This window comes from Salvelinus sp. IW2-2015, linkage group LG32 (genome assembly GCF_002910315.2).
Source record: "Salvelinus sp. IW2-2015 linkage group LG32, ASM291031v2, whole genome shotgun sequence".
Taxonomy (NCBI): domain Eukaryota; kingdom Metazoa; phylum Chordata; class Actinopteri; order Salmoniformes; family Salmonidae; genus Salvelinus; species Salvelinus sp. IW2-2015.
Genome location: NC_036871.1, coordinates 9809383 through 9832205, shown reverse-complemented (window position 1 = coordinate 9832205; position 22823 = coordinate 9809383). Strand labels below are relative to the sequence as shown.

Here is a 22823-nt window from a genome sequence, read left to right as displayed (position 1 = left end):
ATCCCTGGGTGACAATAGCCCCCCTCCACTCCACGCTTTGTTCTGCTTGGGTCAGCAAGGCCGTGCTCATTCATCCGAACGGTTTTCACCCGTCCTGAGTTCAGCCCATGATTGAGCTGAGTGCCCTTTCTGCATACCTCTTTGAATGCATTACGTCTGCCTGCCGCCTCATTTGGAAATGTACTGCATGCACATTTGCAGCACATTTGACAATCCGGGTTTCTGCTCGGTACACATGCTTTGATTTTTCACTTGCATGCAAACTAGCTATTGAACTAGACAATAGTGAGTGCTCAGGTGAATAAAGGTAGAATGGAAAAAGGAACAAAGTTCACGGCTTCAACTAATAGTGTATGGCCAGGTGTGACATATTACATAAAATGCAACATATTACAAAACCTCTGCTGGGGTAGGTAATAGTGTAAACTCATGCAAAAGTAAGGCTTTTTGAGCCGGTTAGTCTTTCACAGGGAAGGTGTGTTAGAGAACACATGACTGGAAGTCTTTGTAAAGCTTTGTAAGGGAGAATGCAGTGGGTGCAGATTGTGTAAACCACCCACTCCTTCCTCCACTTGCTATTGAGTGACATGCTCACATGTGACGCTGGCGTCGAGTGTGGATGATGTCAGAGCTCATGTAAGGCAGGCTTACTCCCGTTTCATTATGATCACGAGAAGAGCTTGTCACCTTTGCAAAACAAAACCCAGTTTCTTCCCACATGAGGAGAAGGATATTTTGCTGTTGTGTGTTCATTGTAAATTGCTTTAAGAACCTTTTGGAATACTGTTTTTTTTTTTTTTTTTTAACTCTAGATATTTCCATAGCTCAATGATTTTGTATTTTTTTTTATATAGTTATATTTTTGTAGCACAAAATAAAAAGAAGTTGTTTTAAGTGGATTCTATTATATTGTATATTATATAATAATAACACTGGATTGGGTAGACCTTCCCACGTATCGTGTTGGTGTAGGGGGAAAGGTTATTTTTTATTATATATAATTAGGGTAGGGTTGATGTAAGTGTTATGTTGGTACTGGAGGTGTTCAAGCAAGGGATTTGACAATCCCCAGGCTTTAGTATCTACCCAACCTGCTCCTTGGGTACCCTTGTGCATTCAGGTCATCACAATCAACACACATTGTAGAAGGTTGTATAAGACAATAAAGACTCAGGTGATGACAGATTTCATAATAATCAGACTCATATTTTTCACTCAATGTATCTGGGGGGAAGGGGGAGGAATCTTGAGACAATGTTTTACATCTACAGGACACTCAACGTGTTACACGTACTCAACAGAGAACACTACTAATACAATAATAACAGTGTAGACCTCTATAGGAAAATAACAAAACAAACACAAAAGTTGAATAACTTGTGTAACAACAGTGTTATAATACCATGAGGGTGCACTGGTTGGTAGTAGCCAGTAGATTAGATGCCATGGTTGGCACGGTCCACTGCACTGCTGAATAGGTGAGTGAGTGGCTCGGTCTAACCGAGGTGGCTGTGCGGGGGGGGACTGCCAACAGTGCAGAGATTGGATCGACACTGCCCCGCCCCGCCCCTCCCCTCATCCCCCACATCAGCACATTCCAACACACTGACACTGTAACTGCCAAGCTTTCACAGCGGGAGGCCCACGGTCAGTCGGCCTGCCAGGCCTTAGCAATGTGCACACCAGGGTCGCCCTGGAACACAATGATATTGTGCTCACCAGGATTACACTGTGTGCTTCATGGCTGATACGTCTGCTTAGAGCTGATATCAATACACTGCTACTGTGCAGCCAGGCTTGTGCAGGACACTGTGCCATAAGGCTTCCACTGTGAGATGGTAAAACTGTGCCTAGCTTTCCCAGCTGCAAGAGGGAACATTAGCTAAGATGTCTCTTTCGGTTATGATCCACCATTGTCCTCATAGTGAAAAAAAACATGTTTACCCACCAGCTGCCCAAAGATAAGGACAGAAAATCAAGGGCAACAAGCTTCAGGCTATGCTGACAAATCCCCAAAATAGCTCCTCCTCTCTCGGAGAGCGGAAACAAGGGTTTCGTTACCTTCTATGTTTAGCTCTCTCCTGTTCACTGGGCCCAGACGGCCATAGGCCAAGGCCTATTCTATTCTCTCCGTGGTGAGGTATAAATACATGTCCGTTAGAACCCACGTAATGAGAGGAAGCAAGGCTAGACCATAGATAACGTGCAGTAGCTCTCTTTAGGCCACATGGCTGGAGCTGAACCAAACTGCTGAGTGGGTGGGAGTCCTATGGACGAGCTTGGTCTGCATCCCCTTTGAATTTGTTCGTTATTCCCTTCTGATCAGAGTGACATTGGATGCTACATTTTAATATCATGCTTTCTGAGATTCATTGTTAGATTATCTTAACGTGATGGGCACAATGTACTCTTGCACATTAGGTAGTACACATCATCAGACTAACAATGAAAAAATACTTCCGTGAGGGAAGCTAGCATGTAACGCGAGAAAGTAACAAAGAGGACGACTTAAAAGAAGCAGAGCAGACAAAACAAGGTGCAATAATAAAACCATGTTTAATAACAGTAGGAACGACTGTACTACGGCAGAGAGAGAACAAAGCCACATACAGATGTCTTTAATCCACCAGATTCACAAGGGTCGCATAAGAGTCTCCCAAAGGTACATTAAGGCCATTTCTGGGATGCTGGTTGAATCAGAATTATCTGGTGATGGCACACAAATTAACGGTAGCGTACTAAGTTTATGGCAATAAAACCCATTGTTAGAGAGAAACTTAGTCGAGATACACTTGTCATCGCTGAAGAATTCTTAATGGATTGCTGGGTTTCCTTGTCTCTGATTTCAAGACCTTTATGTCTAATGAAGTACCTTTTAGAGGAGGGAGGCTAACACCAAAAATACAAACAGTAGCACCAAGTAAGTACAATCAGACATGTTTTCGTTTCCCTTTTACTAGTGACAAGGTGTAGACATAACGATGGCACGATTCAGTTAGAAATGACTGCAATTCAGCACAGAAAGATTCATCGTTCCCAAAAATAATTGCACTTTCCAGCCCATAGGTGCTAACCACACAGATACAGCTGGTTCATTTCATCTAGATTTGTCACGGGGGACATGTTCCCAACAGCTGAACGACAGGACATACAGCACATTCTATTCTTTACTGTTCAACAGGACACTTATCTCTGGACTTCGGGGTCAGCCTTGAATACATGATATAGTGCACGTGGTTGGAGTGAAAATCATTTGTTACATTGTTAATTACAACCCACATGCCCAGCTGATGCATCTTCTATGGTCTCTCCCAACGGAATACTTGTACCTGAAACTCCTCTTTAAAATACCAAACTATACATTAATTATATGATCTCGATCATAAATAATACGTAAGGCGACTTGGCTCACAGTGTTAGGTTATGTAACACCTGGTTTAAATGGCTGGGAGGAGTGCTGTATACTAAGGTTGTCTAGGTGAATGACCTGCCTCAGCATTACATTGCAGTTTCCTATCCGACAATTGGCATTGAGTTGACATATGCTCTGCACTAACCAAACACTTCTGCTCTTTACATTAATAGAAGGCTCTGATGATGTCTACTTCCTCCATTGGTCACTGACAACCCAGGTGACTCCCTGCTAAACCAGGAAGTTATTAATAAACAGCATGAGTCAATGGGGAGAAGATAATAAAGTCAAATGTCCCAACCATGACTCCAAAGCCTGAAATACATTATATACGGTCATTGTAACACACATGACAGCAGATACGATTGAAGACAAATTACAGACTTGTTAAAGGGATGGATGGAAACCACGGCTAAATCCACTGAGCTAAATCAGACAGACACTAACAGTCAATGTCCCAACGTACACTACCATTCAAAAGTTTGGGGTCACTTAGAAATTGCCTCGTTTTAGAAAAAAAAGCAATTATTTTGTCCATTACAATAACATCAAATTGATCAGAAATACAGTGTAGACATTGTTAATGTTATAAATGACTATTGTGGCTGGAAAAGGCTGATTTTTTATGGAATATCTACAGTTGAAGTCGTAAGTTTACATACACTTAGGTTGGAGTCATTAAAACTCGTTTTTCAACCACTCCACAAATTTCTTGTTAACAAACTATAGTTTTGGCAAGTCGGTTAGGACATCTACTTTGTGCATGACACAAGACATTTTTTCCAACAATTGTTTACAAACAGATTATTTCACTTATAATTCACTGTATCACAATTCCAGTGGGTCAGAAGTTTACATACACTAAGTTGACTGTGCCTTTAAACAGCTTGGGAAATTCCATAAAATGATGTCATGGCTTTAGAAGCTTCTGACAGGCTAATTGACATCATTTGAGTCAATTGGAGGTGTACCTATGGATGTATTTCAAGGCCTACCTTCAAAGTCAGTGCCTCTTTGCTTGACATCATGGGAAAATTTAAAGAAATCAGCCAAGACCTCAGAAAAAAAATTGTAGACCTCCACAAGTCAGGTTCATCCTTGGGAGCAATTTCCAAATCGCCTGAAGGTACCACGTTCATCTGTACAAACAATAGTACGCAAGTATAAACACCATGCTGTGCACCGGGGCCTCCCACTCCTCTTTCTATTCTGGTTAGAGCCAGTTTGCTCTGTTCTGTGAAGGGAGTAGTACACAGCGTTGTACAAGATCTTCAGTTTCTTGGCAATTTCTCACATGGAATAGCCTTCATTTCTCAGAACAAGAATAGACTGACGAGTTTCAGATGAACGTTCTTTGTTTCTGGCCATTTTGAGCCTATAATCAAACCCACAAATGCTGATGCTCCAGATACTCAACTAGTCTAAGGCCAGTATTATTGCTTCTTTAATCAAAACAAGAGTTTTCAGCTGTGCTAACATAATTGCAAAAGGGTTTTCTAATGATCAATTAGCCTTTTAAAATGATACACTTGGATTAGCTAACACAACGTGCCATTGGAACACAGGACTGATGGTTGCTGATAATGGGCCTCTGTACGCCTATGTAGATATTCCATAAAAAATCTGCCGTTTCCAGCTACAATGGTCATTTACAACATTAACAATGTCTCCACTGTATTTCAGATCAATTTGATGTTATTTTAATGGACCATTTCTAAGTGACCCCAAACTTTTGAATGGTAGTGTATATTCTAACCGTTTACTGTATGTTATGTATGTAACTATGGCAAGTTCAAATTGAGTGATAAAATACAGCATTTTCATTAAAGGGTAACGTTACAGGCTTTAAGGCAAGGTTGATGGATGAGTAGTGGTTTAGATCACAATTCTCCCCGGATAATAAAATACAGGCAACATTAAGAAGCAAACAGATAAATAAAAAGGCCTTCACTACAATATAGCGCAGGGCTTTTTGTCCTTGAAGGGGTTCTCTGAGGCAGGGATGCCCATGAGCAGAGGGTCGTACTTGGCGTGTTCGCCACAGTAGTGCATGAGGTCCGCCGAGGCCTTGGATACCTACAGGACAGAGAGACATGAGAGTGTGAATGGGAGGGTTTCTGCTGACACAGGAGTCTCACTCATACACACATGCACACCCATCCCACATGCACGCGCAGACACTCACTGACAACAGATCATCCTTAGCTGCAAGTTGGTGTCCATTTAGGGAGACATTTAGGTAAGGACCAGAAAACGTACTTAATTGTTACTCAACACTGCTTTCTACTCAGTCTAACTTTCAGCATACCATACCTTTATCCTCTCAATACTGGCCTCTATCATCAGCTGTTGTACTGTCCTCCTGGCTTGGGCTATGTTGTTAGAGCTTGGCATCGTCGATGACATCTTGGCCTCCACACCACTATATGCATTAAGTATAACAAAAGTGCCTCATGGAATAGATTGTTTAATGAAAGAACACAAATATGGCAAAAGTACAGCAAATATATAGACAAATTGGACGACACTTACCTAGACAAAGACTTGAAATCAAACCTTATTGAATCTTGGGGGGAAAACCTGCAAAAAAAACAAACAAACAGATTAAGGGCTCTTTTCAATCTGTATGGCTGAAGCATGACAGATTGCGCGATAGGAATGTAAAGGTAATTTCTGCTTGAATCGATGTATGCAGCGTTTACCCTGAACGCGGGAACATTGCCTTTAAATTTCAATTGGGCTTTAGTGCTGGACCTCTGCTATATGGATTGAATAGGGCCCTAAATCAACCTGCAATCATTTCATTAAAAGCATGACCACTCTCTTTAAAGCAAGCATTGGGACAGAACATTTCCCCCCTCCATCTTGCCCCAGACATGCATCCTACTATCTGACGGTAAAGACCCAACACATCTTTGACACATGAGAAGCAGTTATGACACTTTGCCAGCCGCTTGAAAAATCACCGTACGGTAGAGCATGTCATAACAAAGCAATCATATGTCAGAGAAGGGACCATAACAGTAAACAAATAATAGAACGAAAGAGCACAGTGAGATGGTTACTGTTGTGTCAACAAAGCGTGATGTCAATCAGTTCTCCATTATGTCTTTGCATGATATAACCATGTTTTTAGTGGTAGGAGAGACATTAAAGAGGCACTGCAGCTGTATGCAACAAGGCTAAACATGAGGGTTAATGGCTTCTGCTCACACACTTTCTCTTCTTAGGCTTTTCCCCATAAATAACATCACAAGGGCTTCCTCATTGTGCACAGAGACACACGACGCCAGAGTCGGTAGTACAAACAGTTAAGACAAACATACACGCACACATCCGAGCCTAGAGCAGCTGCCCCAAAGTAAGGTGGTGGAAACTGCCAAACTGAGCAAAAAGATAACCCTTTACATAAGAGAAGGTAGTTTAAGTGCACCAAAGTAGAGCAGCGGGTTTAAAGTAGAGAGTATAGTCCTGAGTGGTCATGAACAGTGGGGTGAAGTTCACAGTTGGTTGGAGGAGACATTCTCTCTGAGCTATAATTCCACTTCCTGATAATCATTTACAGGGACGATGGGAACATGCCTGGACACATCCTCTACTCGGTTTCCTGGGATCTCTGGTTTCGGTGTCTTTTTCACTCCCTCTCCCTCCCTCCCTCCCTCCCACACACACACACACACCACACTTTATCTTTTACTGCCAGAGACAGGAAACCTTTCGTCAGAATATATTGTGTAATAAACCGAAGCATCACATGTGCAATAAAGAAGCCCGCATAAATGGACCGCTACTTCCATAAAAAAAAAAGGTCTGCCTCATTCCAAATGCCCTATAAGCTGAGACCATTGGTGTTACTCAGATCCTCAACCAAGCCAATCCGCATCCAATGTTAACAGTCCTACAGTATGTTCATATTCCAAACACACAGTCGAGGAATTACTGCAGACTGAAATGTAAGACCTAATGTCTGCAATCAGTGGAGTCTTCAGAATGTCATAGGAGAGTTTGTAAAGAAATGCTTAGAATAAGTAAAGGATTTGAATGCAAATACACACAACTTAACAATCAAAATACAAAAGTGTGCACAGGGCCAGAGCTGGGAGTCAAGCTCTCCTGTTCCTCCATTGGTTAGAGTGATTGGGTAGTTCTGTTTGACCCCTGTGCCCAACAGGATGTGGTCCCTTCTGACGGCTTTGATGCTACAACAGGAGTCCACTGTATCTGTCTTAGTGTCCAGGAAGGAGGGAGGTCTCTTGTTTCCTGGCATGACTGATTAAAGCATGACGCTCCAGAGCAAAAATAGCTAATTGGAAAAAGTGGGAGACAATAATGATAGAGCTTCAAAGCTTTGTTGCTGCAATCAATATGTCAGATACTTTCAATTACTTTCTTGATTTAGCTTTCCGTGTACAATACAACTAATGTAAAAGTCAGTGCCACAAGTTCAATCTCTGCCAACCCTGGATGCCAGTGAAGCTAAATCAATCTCAAACAACAAAAAAACAATGCCGTTTTGTTTCTTATTAACTCTTCCGGAGACTCTTCTGGCCGAAATTTCTGAAGGGTAAAAACTCCCTTTTCCCACCTAATGTTTTTGGTGGGTCATTTCCTGGTGTTTAACTGACATAATGACACAAGCTAACAGAGCTGAACACTCAATGACCTGAGGAAAAAAGTATGTTACATCCTCCTCGGACAAAAGTGTGATAACATATTTTTACATATTCTGGTAATAAATGACTAGCTCTTCCTTGTAAAAATCAATTACTCCAGCATCCTTGGTCCCCTTAGAAACCATGATGAGAGATTCATTGTGTAATATTCAGAGCAGGGAAAATACTGCCACAATGAAAAGAGCAACCTGTTCACAGTCAACAAGTTAAAGAACACCGTTAGGGTATCACTGGCGAAAGTAAAGACCCCTCCTGGAAGCAGTAAACAGCGACCAGATATTTATTTCCTGTTCTTTGAAAGAAGGAAATGTAGGCCAGAGCAGTTTAGCTAATTGTGTTCTGCTGTTCCTAAAGGAAGACAGTGCTTGCATTACCTAGGTCGAACAGGGTTCTGCTGATTCTGATAGAGCTGCAGTCAGTTGATGTTGGCTGTCACTTGGCAATATTTAAATTCAACCTGAAACTCGTAGAAGTTCACAGTGCATGCTTACAAAGAACATAATATGGTATACAGGACCAGCTTACCAAATGACTGTGTGTAGCAGAGGTAAGCTGGTCTTGGATACTGTGATGGTACCTGAATTAACTGTCGCCCCCGAACCATAGAAACTCTTCTGTGGCTTCGAAAGACCAGTTCAACCAGCCTGTAGTGAAAGGGAGTTTTCAGACCTGCCCAAGTGAGTCAGGTTGGCAAGCCTCTAATCTGACGCCAACCAACACCACCACCATCCTAATTGACTTTGGGAGGGCACCCCCATCCCCCTGCAGTAACTCCAAGGCATGGGGCCACACAGGCTTCATCATACAGTAGTTCTACCACCTAGGATCAGAGAGAGGACCACCCCATAACATAGCCCACCCCATCGTCCCCTCAACACCATCCTCCAGCCCTCATATGTAAACCTCAACAGGACCACCAACAGCACGGAATAGAGCAGGCCCACTACTCTACTGTACCTTACACATACTCACCCACACACATGCTATTAATTAACATTACATTCCAAGCACAATGCTTGGGAGTCCTTGTGAGTCACTAGAAAGAATAGAGTTAGCTCTGAATAGGATCTGTAGCTCAGTTGATAGAGCATGGCGCTTGCAACCCCACAATAGTGGGTTTGATTCCCGGGAACACCCATATGTAGCATGCATGACTAAGTCACTTTGGATAAAAGCATCTGCTAAATTACTTATATTATATTCAGTATATGACTTGACACCTCTGACAATATGTGTGCAGCTGTACAGCTTTGCCTGAAGCCAGGACTTATAAACAAACATTTTTGCAGGAGTTTTTTAAATAATTTAACGTCATCATGATTATATCTATAGAAGGCTATGGCTTATTGAAATGTGTTAATTTAAGTTGTCTATAGACATCGTGTGAGGCTATGGGCGTCTGCCAAAAAAGTGGTGACGCCAAAGTTTCCTCTTTTGCATGGAAACAGTGTAAAGGCGCGATATTTGGAGTCTAGACAGAAGTCTGTCTCTTTGAACTTTTGTGAGTTCAAAGCCCTGGGCTGCGAGCCAAAATCGGTCTCTCCCTCACACACACAGGGAGTTTTTCAATATGCATATTACCGTGCTCCGAACACGCACATTGGATCACAGGAGGGTCGGAGTATGAGTCCATATCAAACTATGCGAAACGGAGCACCTAACCTGCTGCATAAATTCTCGCACAGCATCCAGCCTATCTGATGCGATGCTGTGCAATTTTTTCTTATTTTTTACCACTTTTTATCTCTGGCCTCCATTGATTTAGTCACACAAATTTTGGCCATCATACAAGGGTAAAACTCCAATAACTTTTGAACAGATTATGATAGAGACATGAGGTATGGACCATTCATTTTCTTAGAGGACTAGCTACACATGGCAAAAGTATGTGGACACCCCTTCAAATTAGTGGATTCGGCTATTTCAGCCACACTCGTTGCTGACAGGTGTATAAACATCGAGCACACAGCCATGCAATCGACATTTTTTTTATTTTTTTTTATTTTATTTTACCGTTATTTTACCAGGTAAGTTGACTGAGAACACGTTCTCATTTGCAGCAACGACCTGGGGAATAGTTACAGGGGAGAGGAGGGGGATGAATGAGCCAATTATAAACTGGGGATTATTAGGTGACCATGATGGTTTGAGGGCCAGATTGGGAATTTAGCCAGGACACCGGGGTTAACACCCCTACTCTTACGATAAGTGCCATGGGATCTTTAATGACCTCAGAGAGTCAGGACACCCGTTTAACGTCCCATCCGAAAGACGGCACCCTACACAGGGCAGTGTCCCCAATCACTGCCCTGGGGCATTGGGATATTTTTCAGACCAGAGGAAAGAGTGCCTCCTACTGGCCCTCCAACACCACTTCCAGCAGCATCTGGTCTCCCATCCAGGGACTGACCAGGACCGACCCTGCTTAGCTTCAGAAGCAAGCCAACAGTGGTATGCAGGGTGGTATGCTGCTGGCTGCATAGACATAGACAAACATTGGCAGTAGATAGGGCTGTGGCGGTCATGAAATGTTGTCGGCCTGTGATTGTCAAGCAAATAACTGTTAATTGACGGTAATTGACCATTAATTAACATAAACACATTTAGCATCTCCACGCATAGCCTACAAGCCAGTGATGCAAACCTGGAATAACTGCATTTTAAAAAGTCCATGTAATATAGCCTACACCATCACAATACATCCATTATTTATTTTAAAGGTACATGATATGAAGAAAATGTAGTCTATTTCAGAAGAACAGAATAGCATACTCTGAGTTGTCCTTATGTTAGGCCCTGATCAGGCTATGCCATATGGCTATGGGCTACACTAGTTCATTTAGCAGACAAGATTTGGCATTATTTCATATTATTTTATAGTATGCAGAATACAATTGAACATAGCTGAGTAAAATGAACATAGCTGAGAAAAAGATCAATTATATTTTCTCCAAATTATTTGAGGGAGCGCTGCGTGCGGCTACTCTGTGTTGAGGGGTTAACAAAGAAATAGGTCCTCCTATATGCTGAATTTAGAGATATTTATGTAACTTTGGTTGTGATACAAACATTGGGCTATATGTTTATATGTGTAATACATTCTAAGGCTGCATGATGCGACTCTAATGATGATTTGAAAAAAGTTGCATGAACGGCATGATCTCTGCTTTGTTTTCTTTTGCACAGGCTGTACACAATTCATCAGTCTCTCATTCACAATTTGACAAGCACTTGATAATGCATCGAATTTCCCAGCAGCATCCCCTTTGTGTGGCCGTAACGCCCCCTAAATAAATCCATGCCTTTTGCGGCCAGCGGCCGTTGTGCCCTTGGGCTGAATATAATAATTAGAATTCCCTTCTCAAGCTGCGTGCTACGAAGCACCTCTCACTCACATGACTATCCATCATGTGATCGGGTCTTTCTCACAGGCTGCAAGTGAAGACAGACACATCGAGGATGCAACTGCAAGCTTCCTTATCCAATTCCAAGGCGCATGAAGATATTGGAAGAACTGTCCACATTTACTTTTCGTCAGCCAACAAGATGAGTGGGCCTAACAAACAGCAAAAGCACTAGCCTATGTCAATCTACTATCCCCCATTGTACAAAAGTTGACCTACTCTATTCTGTGCAAGAAATAAATATTCCAAGCATAGTCTGGGACAGTTGTGGGTATAAGCGCAAATGTTCCATTAGCAGGAAAACACCATTCTCAAAAGTGACCTCAAATGCGATTATGCATGTAATGCTTTTATTATAAAGGTGCATTTTAATGTTTTTTAAAAATGTTTATGAAAATTATCTTCCCCAAACTTGAAACTCACTCGGTGCGGATTAATGTGCTTAATTTTGCGAAGTTATTTGGCCACTTTAGTTGTAATACAAACCTATGGGCTAGGCTACATGAGGTGTGCGACTATGATTTATTTTTTTAATCGCAGAAAAAAGGAATGTACTCTTTCTTGCCTTAAACTGGGCATCATTCACAAGTGATAATATATCATTCACAAGTGATAAGCTAATATTGTCACCCATCAGACTATTCTTGATTTAATCGTCTTTGCATATAAGAAATTATATACAGTACCAGTCAAAGTTTGGACACACAAATTCAAGGGTTTTTCTTTATTTTTTTAACTATTTCCTACACTGTAGAATAATAGTGAAGACATCAAAACTATGAAATATCACGTATGGAATCATGTAATAAACTAAAAAGTGTTTTTAGATTCTTCGAAGTAGCAACCATTTGCCTTGATGACAGCTTTGCACACTCTTGGCATTCTCTCAACCAGCTTCATGAGGAATGCTGTCTTGAAAGAGTTCCCACATATGCTGAGCACTTGCTGGCTGCTTTTCCTTCACTCTTTGGTCCAACTCATCCCAAACCATGTCAATTGGGTTGAGGTCAGGTGATTGTGGAGGCCAGGTCATCTGATGCAGCACTCCATCACTCTCCTTCTTGGTCAAATAGCCCTTACACAGCCTGGAGGTGTGTTTTGGGTCATTGTCCTCTTGAAAAACAAACAATAGACCCACTAAGCGTAAACCAGATGGGATGGCTTATCGCTGCAGAATGCTGTGGTAGCCATGTTGGTTAAGTGTGCCTTGAATTCTAAATAAATCACAGACAGTGTCACCAGCAAAGCACCCCCACACCATCACACCACCTCCTCCAAGCTTCATGGTGGGAACCACACATGCAGAGATAATCCGTTCACCTACTCTGCGTCTCACAAAGACAAAAGAACCAAAAATCTCAAATTTGGACTCATCAGACTTAAGGACAGATTTCCACCGGTCTAATGTCCATTGATCGTGTTTCTTGGCCCAAGCAAGTTTCCTCTTCTTATTGGTGTCCATTAGTAGTGTTTTCTTTCCAGCAATTCAACCATGAAGGCCTGATTCACACAGTCTCTTCTGAACAGTTGATGTTGAGATGTCTGTTACTTGAACTCTGCGAGGAGCAATCTGAGGTGCAGTTAATTACTGATTTCTGAGGCTGGTAACTCTAATGAACTTATCCTCTACAGTAGAGGTAACTCTGGGTCTTCCTTTCCTGTGGCGGTCCTCATGAGAGCAAGTTTCATCATAGCTCTTGATGGTTTTTGCGACTGCACTTTCAAAGTTCTTGACATTGTCCGTATTGACTGACCATCATGTCTTAAAGTAATAATGGACTGTTGTTTCTCTTTGCTTATTTGAGCTGTTCTTGCCATAATATGGACTTGGTCTTTTACCAAATAGGACTATCTTCTGTATACCACCCCTACCTTGTCACAACACAAATGATTGGCTCAAACGCATTAAGAAGAAAAAAATCCAAAAATGTACTTTTAACAAAGCACACTTGAGAGAATGCCAAGAGTGTGCAAAGCTGTCATCAAGGAAAAGGGTGAGAAACACCTTCAGTTTCACTCTACAGATGTAAGATCTGAATTTGATCCCCCTGTTGCAGGAGAACTTTCCTGCAATGCAGGACATTTAAAACAGGTACTGTACTTGAGATTTAAAAAGGCTTCTGAAGTTTATAATTTCCTATTTGAAATTTCAAACTTGATTTTCCCTTACTAAAAATGTATCAACCCCTACAAAAATTTTAATTAATGCTAATCCACATAATAATTCACATTTCCTGTTGCTGCAGTATTTTTTTCCTGCTGTAGCAAGTTTGTCTCAAATTAAGATCCTACAGCTGTATGTTTGCTGCAGGAGTTCCCTTGTCTGCAGGCAAAAAGCTAAAAGTAGCTGTTCACACCATTCGAGCCGTGCTCTTTTGCCAGTATGAGCATTTTCCAGCTGAGTCTGTGAATAAAATAAAATCGTTTTCTCCTACAACACCATCATTGTGGCTAATAGAAGATCAGCCACGCTGGCAATCACTCGTTTACAGTAAACACTTCGTTGTGTTCACTTCGTTACCCAGTTTATCGAACGCCATAAAAGACCATTGGTTTTGCTGAGTAAAGTAGGATAGTTTGACGAGTCGATGAGAGAGAAACAGAAAAGCTGCTGATGGTAGGGGCTTGTGTTTGTTGAAGTGTGAGAAACATTGAGGCACTGAGGAGCTAGAGAGGATGACATCATTCCATTCCCACCAGAAAAACTGCTCAGAGTTGTTCGGCCTTTAGCTTGCCAAGCAACTGTTGTCATGCACACTGGTTGGGACTGCACTGGTCCAGTCTTTCTGTTGGATACCTTTTGTAACCTAGGCCAATCGAATAGCTTGGAAAACTCAAACAGTAGCCTGTGGATGTTAAAAATAGAAAGATTAGATCATGCAGACAACTCACAAGGTTTCAGTGTTTGGAAGAATGTAGTGCAGTGAGAGTTCAGTCACTTTATTAACCTAGTGGTTATTTGAGCTGTACCATTAGTAGGTTCACAGAAAAAAAAGCTGCAGGGGTGAGACATAGGGGACGTCAGTTCTGGGGTAAAAGATGAGGAAAAAGTGCACCACCCAAAGAAGAGGGCATGGTTCCAGAGATAACTTAGCTTGGGTGACCCCACCCAGTCTGGTATTAGCATTGGTGGCAAATGAGAGTCGAAAGTAATCATTAAGTAAGGGGCCTGTGTTATTGGCCTAACCACCCCAAGACCGTGTTAGCCTACTGACCTTAAGTCTTGATATTATCTCTGGAAGCTACAGTAACACCACAAGTATTCAGGTCTCAGACCAGGTTGCTCGTCATGCATAGCTAATGCCAGTGAACTACCTCCACCGACTATGGAAGATAACTTGATATATTTCTGTTTCACACACAAAGGACACTTGTCCAGTACTGTACTCATACAGTCATTTCCTTGTCCACACATACCTCCAGACATACATGCACACAGGCGCTCTTTATTGAAAACGGTCCTGTTGCTTTTAGAGGTTTCACCCAATGCTCAGTAAGCTCTGGTCCAGCAGCACAACACAGCTCTGTCTAGACAGCTGCCTCTAGACTGAACTCATTTCAGAAGAATCCACAAATCCCAAATTCCCATGTAATTACTTTAGGCTCATTTCTGCCCCATGCACTCTTCAACCCATGTTGAGTCTTTACTGACAGAGCAGCCATAAAAGTGTCCTCTAGAGATAGAATGCTCGCCTTTGGGAAGAAATGTTATCCTGTTAGCTGGACTATTTCTGCATTCAACATCATTGTCGTAGAATGTTTGGCATCAAAATGTCTCGTAGGCGAATAAATCAAATCAAATTTTCTTTTTCACATGTGCTGAATACAAAAGGTGTAGTACAAGCAATTTTTCGATCTGTGTTAAAACATATCTATAGCAGGACCGCGATGATCAAATGCTTAAATACATTTACAGAACTTGCATATCTTAGAACAACTTTTGCAAAACTTTAAATACAAATGTCATCAGTGAATACAAAATTCACTGTTAAGTGTTTTGTTCACAGAATTTAATACGTTGTTTCCCTCAGAAGAGAAATGTGTGCAATTGTGTTCACTGTTTCCGGCAATCAGTACTTTTAAGTAACTTTAGGTAACTCATAAGACATCATCCTCGATACTAACCACGTTTTCATCCACAGTTTTATGCCAGTTAAGTCATACCGACAAAAAAATAACAGCTATGACGGAAACAGGAAGCTTCTGTACAATTTTACAAATGCCGACAGATCTTTTGTTTGTTGAACATGGTGGGATCTTTTTGCGTCGGTAAAATGTATAACGTGACCTCCCACTGGTGCAGTGGTATAAGGCGCCACTACAGCCTGGGGTTCGATCTCAGAAAATGATGTCATGGCTTTAGAAGCTTCTGATAGGCTAATTGACATCATGTGAGTCAATTGGAGGTATACCTGTGGATGTATTTCAAGGCCTACCTTCAAACTCAGTGCTTCTTTGCTTGACATCATGGGAATATCAAAAGAAATCAGCCAAGACCTCAGAAAAAAAATTGTAGACCTCCACAAGTCTGGTTCATCCTTGGGTGCAATTTCCAAACGCCTGAAGGTACCACGTTCGTCTGTACAAACAATAGTACGCAAGTATAAACACCATGGGACCACGCAGCCGTCATCTCGCTCAGGAAGGAGACGTGTTCTGTCTCCTAGAGATGAATGTACTTTGGTGCAAAAAGTGCAAATCAATTCCAGAACAACAGCAAAGGACCTTGTGAAGATGCTGGAGGAAACAGGTACAAAAGTATCTATATCCACAGTAAAACGAGTCCTATATCGACATAACCTGAAAGGCCACTCAGCAAGGAAGAAGACACTACTCCAAAACCGCCAAAAAAGCCAGGCTACGGTTTGCAACTGCACATGGGGACAAAGATCGTACTTTTTGGAGAAATGTACTCTGGTCTGATGAAACAAAAATATAACTGTTTGGCCATAATGACCATCGTTATGTTTGGAGGAAAAAGGGGGATGCTTGCAAGCCGAAGAACACCATCCCAACCATCAAGCACAGGGGTGGCAACATCATGTTGTGGATGTGCTTTGCTGCAGCAGGGACTGGTGCACTTCACAAAATAGATGGCATCAAGAGGAAGGAAAATGATGTGGATATATTGAAGCAACATCTCAAGACATCAGTCAGGAAGTTAAAGCTTGGTCACAAATGGGTCTTCCAAATGGATAATGACCCCAAGCATACTTCCAAAGTTGTGGCAAAATGGCTTAAGGACAACAAAGTCAAGGTATTGGAGTGGCCATCACAAATTCCTGACCTCAATCCTATAGAAAATTTGTGGACAGAACTGAAAAAGCGTGTGCGAGCAAGGAGAACTACAAATCTGACTCAATTACACCAGCTCTGTCAGGAGGAATGGGCCAAAATTCACCCAACATATTGTGGGAAGCTTGTGGAAGGCTACCCGAAACGTTTGACCCAAGTTAAACAATTGAAAGGCAATGCTACCAAATACTAATTGAGTGTATGTAAACTTCTGACCCACTGGGAATGTGATGAAGGAAATAAAAGCTGAAATAAATAATTCTCTCTACTATTATTCTGACATTTCACATTCTTAAAATAAAGTGGTGATCCTAACTGACCTAAGACCGGGAATTTTTACTAGGGTTAAATGTCAGGAATTGTGAAAAACTGATTTTAAATGTATTTGGCTAAGGTGTATGTAAACTTCCGACTTCAACTGTAGTTCTAAAAGGGGGCTACATTTTCTAATTTCAGCAATTTCAGCATTTTAAATGTCCTTCCACCCAATGAAGTTCCTATGTGAGAATTGCCAGAACAATCTGAGATACCAAAAATATTGGAATCGTGGAATCGCCAACTTATCGTACTTTTATGGCTGTTTAATACCAATACACCGCGAAGCAACTGCTCTCGATGAATCCCATCTTGATCAAGCAATCTTCAGTCTCTTATGTAGCGGGCGTAAAAGAAACACAGACAGGCAAGTAACCGCGCAGTGGAACACTATGTAGAACATTAACAAAGCTAAACTATGTAGAACATTGGACTGTTGGAAACTACATCTCCCTACTACATCGCACAGTACGGGCATGATCTGATTTATCTCAGGATAAACTGCAGCGCATGTGCGCATTGAGCTCACAGAAAAAAACGGAACGAAATGGAATTCAATTTGTTGCCTAAAAAACAAAAAATAACTCACATACCGGTGAATTTCTCAGCACTACCCACTTGTAAAAAATGTATCCTTGTTCACCCTTTACTTGATGTAGGCCTAAGCATCTTATAAATACAAACTGTTCCGACCTTTCATCATTCCAGCCAGTGATTTCTTCAAGAAAGGAAGTGCATTGTTTAAAATTTTAACAGGGCACTAGAGACCGTACACACAGTGTTGTCATGGTTTTCCACAAGAACTACATTTAATGTGCAGAATCATTTTCCCCCAGAGTGTGGAGAAGTGGTCTTTACGGCCAGTGAATCATTGCACTAGAATTCTGCTTCAGTGTTGGGGGTAAACATAATGGAATTTCCCCATTGAACCATGCACGGAATTGAGTTATAAATAGCTTGTGTCAACTGACAGTTTCTTCTCCATGACCTCAGTGAAGGGGAATGCAGGCACCTGCCCCACATCACAAGACCATAATCACAAGGAAAGGACAGAATGTTTATTATATATCCTGATGCCTATTCACCTTACCCCTATACCTCCATCATTACAGTATCCCTGCACATTGTAAATATGGTACTGGAACTGACTGACCCTGCATTCGGAAAGTATTCAGACCCTTTCACTTTTCCCATATTTTGTTACATTACAGCCTTATTCTCAAATGTATTTAAAAAATAAATAAATCATCAATCTACACACAATACCACATAATGATGAAGCGAAAACAGGTTGTTAGAAATGTTTGCAAATTAAAAATAAATAAAAACATTATTTACATAAGTATACAGACCCTTGTTTCCATTAATCATCCAAGAGCTGTTTCTACAACTTGATTGGAGTCCACCTGTGGTAAATTCAATTGGTTAGAAATTATTTGAAAAAGCACATACCTATCTATATAAGGTCCCATAGTTGACAGTGCATGTCAGAGCAAAAACCAAGCCATGAGGTCGAAGGAATTGTCCATAGAGCTCCGGGACAGGATTGTGTTGAGGCACAGATCTGGGTAATGGTACCAAAACATTTCTGCAGCATTGAAGGTCCCCAAGAACATAGTGGCCGCCATCATTCTTAAATGGAAGAAGTTTGGAACCACCGAGACTCTTCCTAGAAGTGGCCACCAGACCAAACTGCGCAATCAGGGGAGAAGGGCCTTGGTCAGGGAGGTGATAAAGAACCCGATGGTCACTCTTAAAGAGCTCCAGTGTTCCTCTGTTGAGATGGGAGAACCTTCCAGAAGGACAACCATCTCTGTAGCAATACACCAATAAGGCCTTTATGGTAGAGTGGCCAGATGGAAGCCATTCCTTGGTAAAAGGCACATGACAGCCTGCTTGGAGTTTGCCAAATGGCACCTAAAGGACTCTCAGACCACGAGAAACAAGATAATCTGGTCTGATGAAACCAAGATTGAACTCTTTGGCCTGAATGCCAAACGTCACATCTGGAGGAAACCTGACACCTGGCCAATACCATCCCTACGGTGAAGCATGGTGGTGGTAGCATCATGCTGTGGTGATTTTTTCAGCTGCAGGGACTGGCAGACTAGTCAGGATCGATAAGATGAACGGAGCAAAGTACAGAGAGATTCTTGATGAAAACTGCTCCAGAGTGATCAGGACCTCAGACTGGAGCAAAGGTTCACCTCCAACAGGACAACGACCCTAAGCCCACAGCCAAGACAATGCAGGAGTAGCTTCAGGACAAGTCTCTGAATGTCCTTGAGTGGCCCAGGCAGAGCCCGGACATGAACCTGATCGAACATCTCTGGAGAGACCTGAAAATAGCTGTGCAGCGACGCTCCCCATCCAACCTGACAAAGCTTGAGAGAATCTGCAGAGAACAATGAGAGAAACTCCACAAATGCAGGTGTGCCAAGCTTGTAGCGTCATACCCAAGAAGACTCCAGGCTGTAATCGCTGCTAAAGGTGCTTCAACAAAGTACTAAGTAAAGGGTCTGTAAATGTCATATTTCCGTTTGAGTTTTTGCAAACCTTTCTAACAACCTGTTTTTGCTTTGTCATTATGGCGTATTGTGTGTAGATTGATGAGGAATAAAAACAATTTAATACATTTTAGAATAAGGCTGTAACGTAACATTTGGAAAAAGTGAATAATTTTGAATGCACTGCGGTATGCTTAGATACTTTCTTGTGTTCTTCTTATTTCTATTTCTTGTATGTTTTTGTTCTACCTTATATTATTTTTAATATTATATTGTTATTATTACTGCAGTGTTGGGTTTAGAGCTTGCAAGGAAGGCATTTCACTGTACTTAACTGCAATTGTTGAAAGTAGACTTCTGCAGGTGTATGATTTGGTGTATGATATAGGTGTATGATTTGTTAAACTTTGCATTCAACGGTTTTTGCTTGGCATACATTTTAAAGTGAAAAAGTGAGTCTCCGTGTCACTGGCGGTGTCCCAGACCCCTGGTGGAGTGGGTGCGTACACCACTAGGTAACACTTGTCGCTTGCTGCTATATGCCAGGGAGATAGCAGCAAGCGGCCACAATCCAGTGGGGGAGATGCTGCTTAGAGAGCAGCCTTCCGCGAGCTAGATTAGCAAAACAGACAAAAGGCTGGTCACATAACCGGATATCCTGTGTCTGTTCAATGTACGTGCGTGAGGCTCGCACCGGATACAAGGCATGTAACCTTTGTTGCTCTTCCGAAGCAAAAGGAGGAGGTGAAAAGGGAAATAGCTCAAAAACGAAGGACCTGTAGGACATAGCCATGACTTTTGGTGCGAAGGCCACATTTGGACGCAACATCACCTTAGAGTGGCCCGGGGCGAAATGAGTACAGGAAGGGTGTACGGAAAACGCGTGGATGTCCCCAACACGTTTAGCCGAGGCCAAAGCCATGAGCATGGAGGTTTTGTAGGGGAGGATCGTCAGATCCAACCAACTCCAGAGGCTCAAAGGGACCTGCACACAGTGCCTCCAAAACCAGTGTCAAGTCACATGTGGGCGCAATAGGTTTAAAGACCGGTCTGAAACGTTGTACACCTTTCAGGAATCACACAACCAGGGTGTGAGCCCCCTGTGAGGCTCTGTCAACTCCCACATGAAAGGCTGAGATAGAGGCCATGTACACTTTTAGCGTGGAGAATTCCCGCCCCTGCTCGAAAAGCTCCTGTAGGAACATAGGATGCCCCTCACAGAGCACTGAACTCAAGGTTCAAATCCTTTATCTTGTCACGAGAGTTCAAACGCTTGCCACTTATTTGGAGACAGCCCTCTTCTGGAGGGTGCCTTTGTAGACTGAATGAAATGTTTCTTTCCCTGTGCCGCGGCAGGACCATCTCTCACCTTGCCCCTGGAAGGGGGGTGGCTCTTGTGCTAGGCAGACTGGTGTTGCGACTGGGAATCAGGCCGGTCGACCTGGTGCTGGGCCCAGACCCTGGTGTAGTCTGCTAAGCCGGCGGAGCTCCGCCTGTCGGCCTTCTGGAAGGTGCCCCTCCCCGGCATCCAAAGGACCGCCGAGGGAGAAAAGCGTGCAGCGCCTCTAACTGCTTATTTTTGGCTTGCATAGCCTCCAGGGCCGAACAACCCAATGGGAGCAATCGGCTAATCGTGCTACATCTGTCTGTCCCTCGATGGCACCTCCGAAAGTGTCAGCCAATGATGATGCTGTGCCACCTCAGTAGCGCTCATGCTCTTCCCGAGCGCCAGAGCAGTGCACCAGGACTGGGCGCAGAATGAAGTCGGCCGCAACATGGATCTCATCCAGGAGCTCTGTGTGGGGCTTACCTGTGGCCAAAGCCGTGCCCAGCTCCTCCAGCAATTCTGTCTGGTAAACCTGCAGCACAGTGACAGATGACAGTAATCGGGCAGCCACCCCCTCTGCACGATACACCTTATCCAACTGAGCAGCCAAAAAGTGACAGTGCTTGTTAGGGAGCATAGGATAGGCATTAGCCACGGGCTAGGTACAGGGCTAGGTAACAAGATAGCTTGCCATACACCGGAGGCGTGTGCACCAGCCCTGCCCCCTCAATATCCAGTAGCGTGAAGAGGAGGCTGCCCCGGAACTAAGCTCTTCATCACCCGAGAAACCCCCAGAGCTGTCCAGAGACACCAAGTCATCTTCCGAGCCTGGGCCCTGTATTTAACTAGCCGTGTCACTATCTCCCTGCTGGGATGCTAGTTCCACCTGTTCTGACCATTGCACCAAGTCCCTCACCGCTTCCTGCACCTCGGTCCCAGCCAAGGCACAGACATCCGGAAAAAGGAAAGTCACTATTGGTAACTCCAAGCTTCGGCAACGATGCTAGTCTTTTCAGGGAGTTTGCACGCAGTACATGGCAATGCGTCCACGGACTGGTTAGAGTGAGGGCCGCCTAAGCGTGTTCCAAGGTAAGAGAAACTATACACAAATCGTGAATATCTTTCAGATAACTAGTATAACAGCATAACTGGGGGCATGATCTCGACACCGAACCCGGCTTAGCCATCGTCATCTCGGTTGTTTTCTTAGTCATTCTTCCAGCAAATTGAAGAATAACGAATTGTTCTTGATAAGGAAACACATACAAACTTCAGCACACAACATCCACTATGGAATAGTTTAATTGGCGCAACATAAGACCGTCTAGTTTTCCAATTGTTTGTTTTCGTAGCGTGAATCATTCCTGTTCACACTGAGGTGAAATAACTGAACGAATGAATCCGAGCCTCACGCTTATCACCTGTGAAAGGCGGGGCTACCAACGAGGCGCGGTTTTCATTGGTCTTGTCAAGCGTGATTGTAGATCCTTCAACCGAAGTCGCGACAGTGTGACTCCCCATAGTATGTTGTACCGAAGTTGACTGACTGAAAGGGAACCCAGCCAATGCGATGACAACATAAGCACCAATAGCCTCATGCAGCAGTCCTAAAAATAGCCTGGCCAGTAGCCACTGGCTAGCGACCGTGGAGTAAGCAGGGAACAGGAGGAGTTGCCAGCTGGGTAGGATCCAGATTGTAGACAGTGGGTCTTCCAGCGAACTGCACAGGAGCCCTTATTCTCCAGTAATGGGGCCATTATCAGGTCCCAGGCAGCCAAAACAAACAGAGGCTTATGGGAGATAATGTCCCTAAGACGTCACCACAGACGCAAGAGGGTGACATACAGGAGCCACGGTGGCCAAGTGGCAAAGGCAATGCCTGACAGCCCT

General features: G+C 42.9%; 1 protein-coding gene across 1 annotated transcript in view; it reads right to left on the bottom strand.

Moving 5' to 3' along the window:
- Positions 1-5062: 5062 nt before the first annotated feature.
- The window catches only part of LOC111956294 (guanine nucleotide-binding protein G(I)/G(S)/G(O) subunit gamma-12-like), a 55098-nt gene continuing 37337 nt past the window's right edge, over positions 5063-22823 (bottom strand). Inside the window, exons 2-4 of the mRNA XM_023976741.2 lie at positions 5945-5992; positions 5726-5834; positions 5063-5488 (exon numbers count right to left, since the gene is read on the bottom strand). Coding sequence (XP_023832509.1) covers positions 5363-5488; positions 5726-5818 — 219 coding nt within the window. The 5' untranslated portion in view covers positions 5819-5834; positions 5945-5992 and the 3' untranslated portion in view covers positions 5063-5362. The remainder of the gene's footprint in view (positions 5489-5725; positions 5835-5944; positions 5993-22823) is intronic.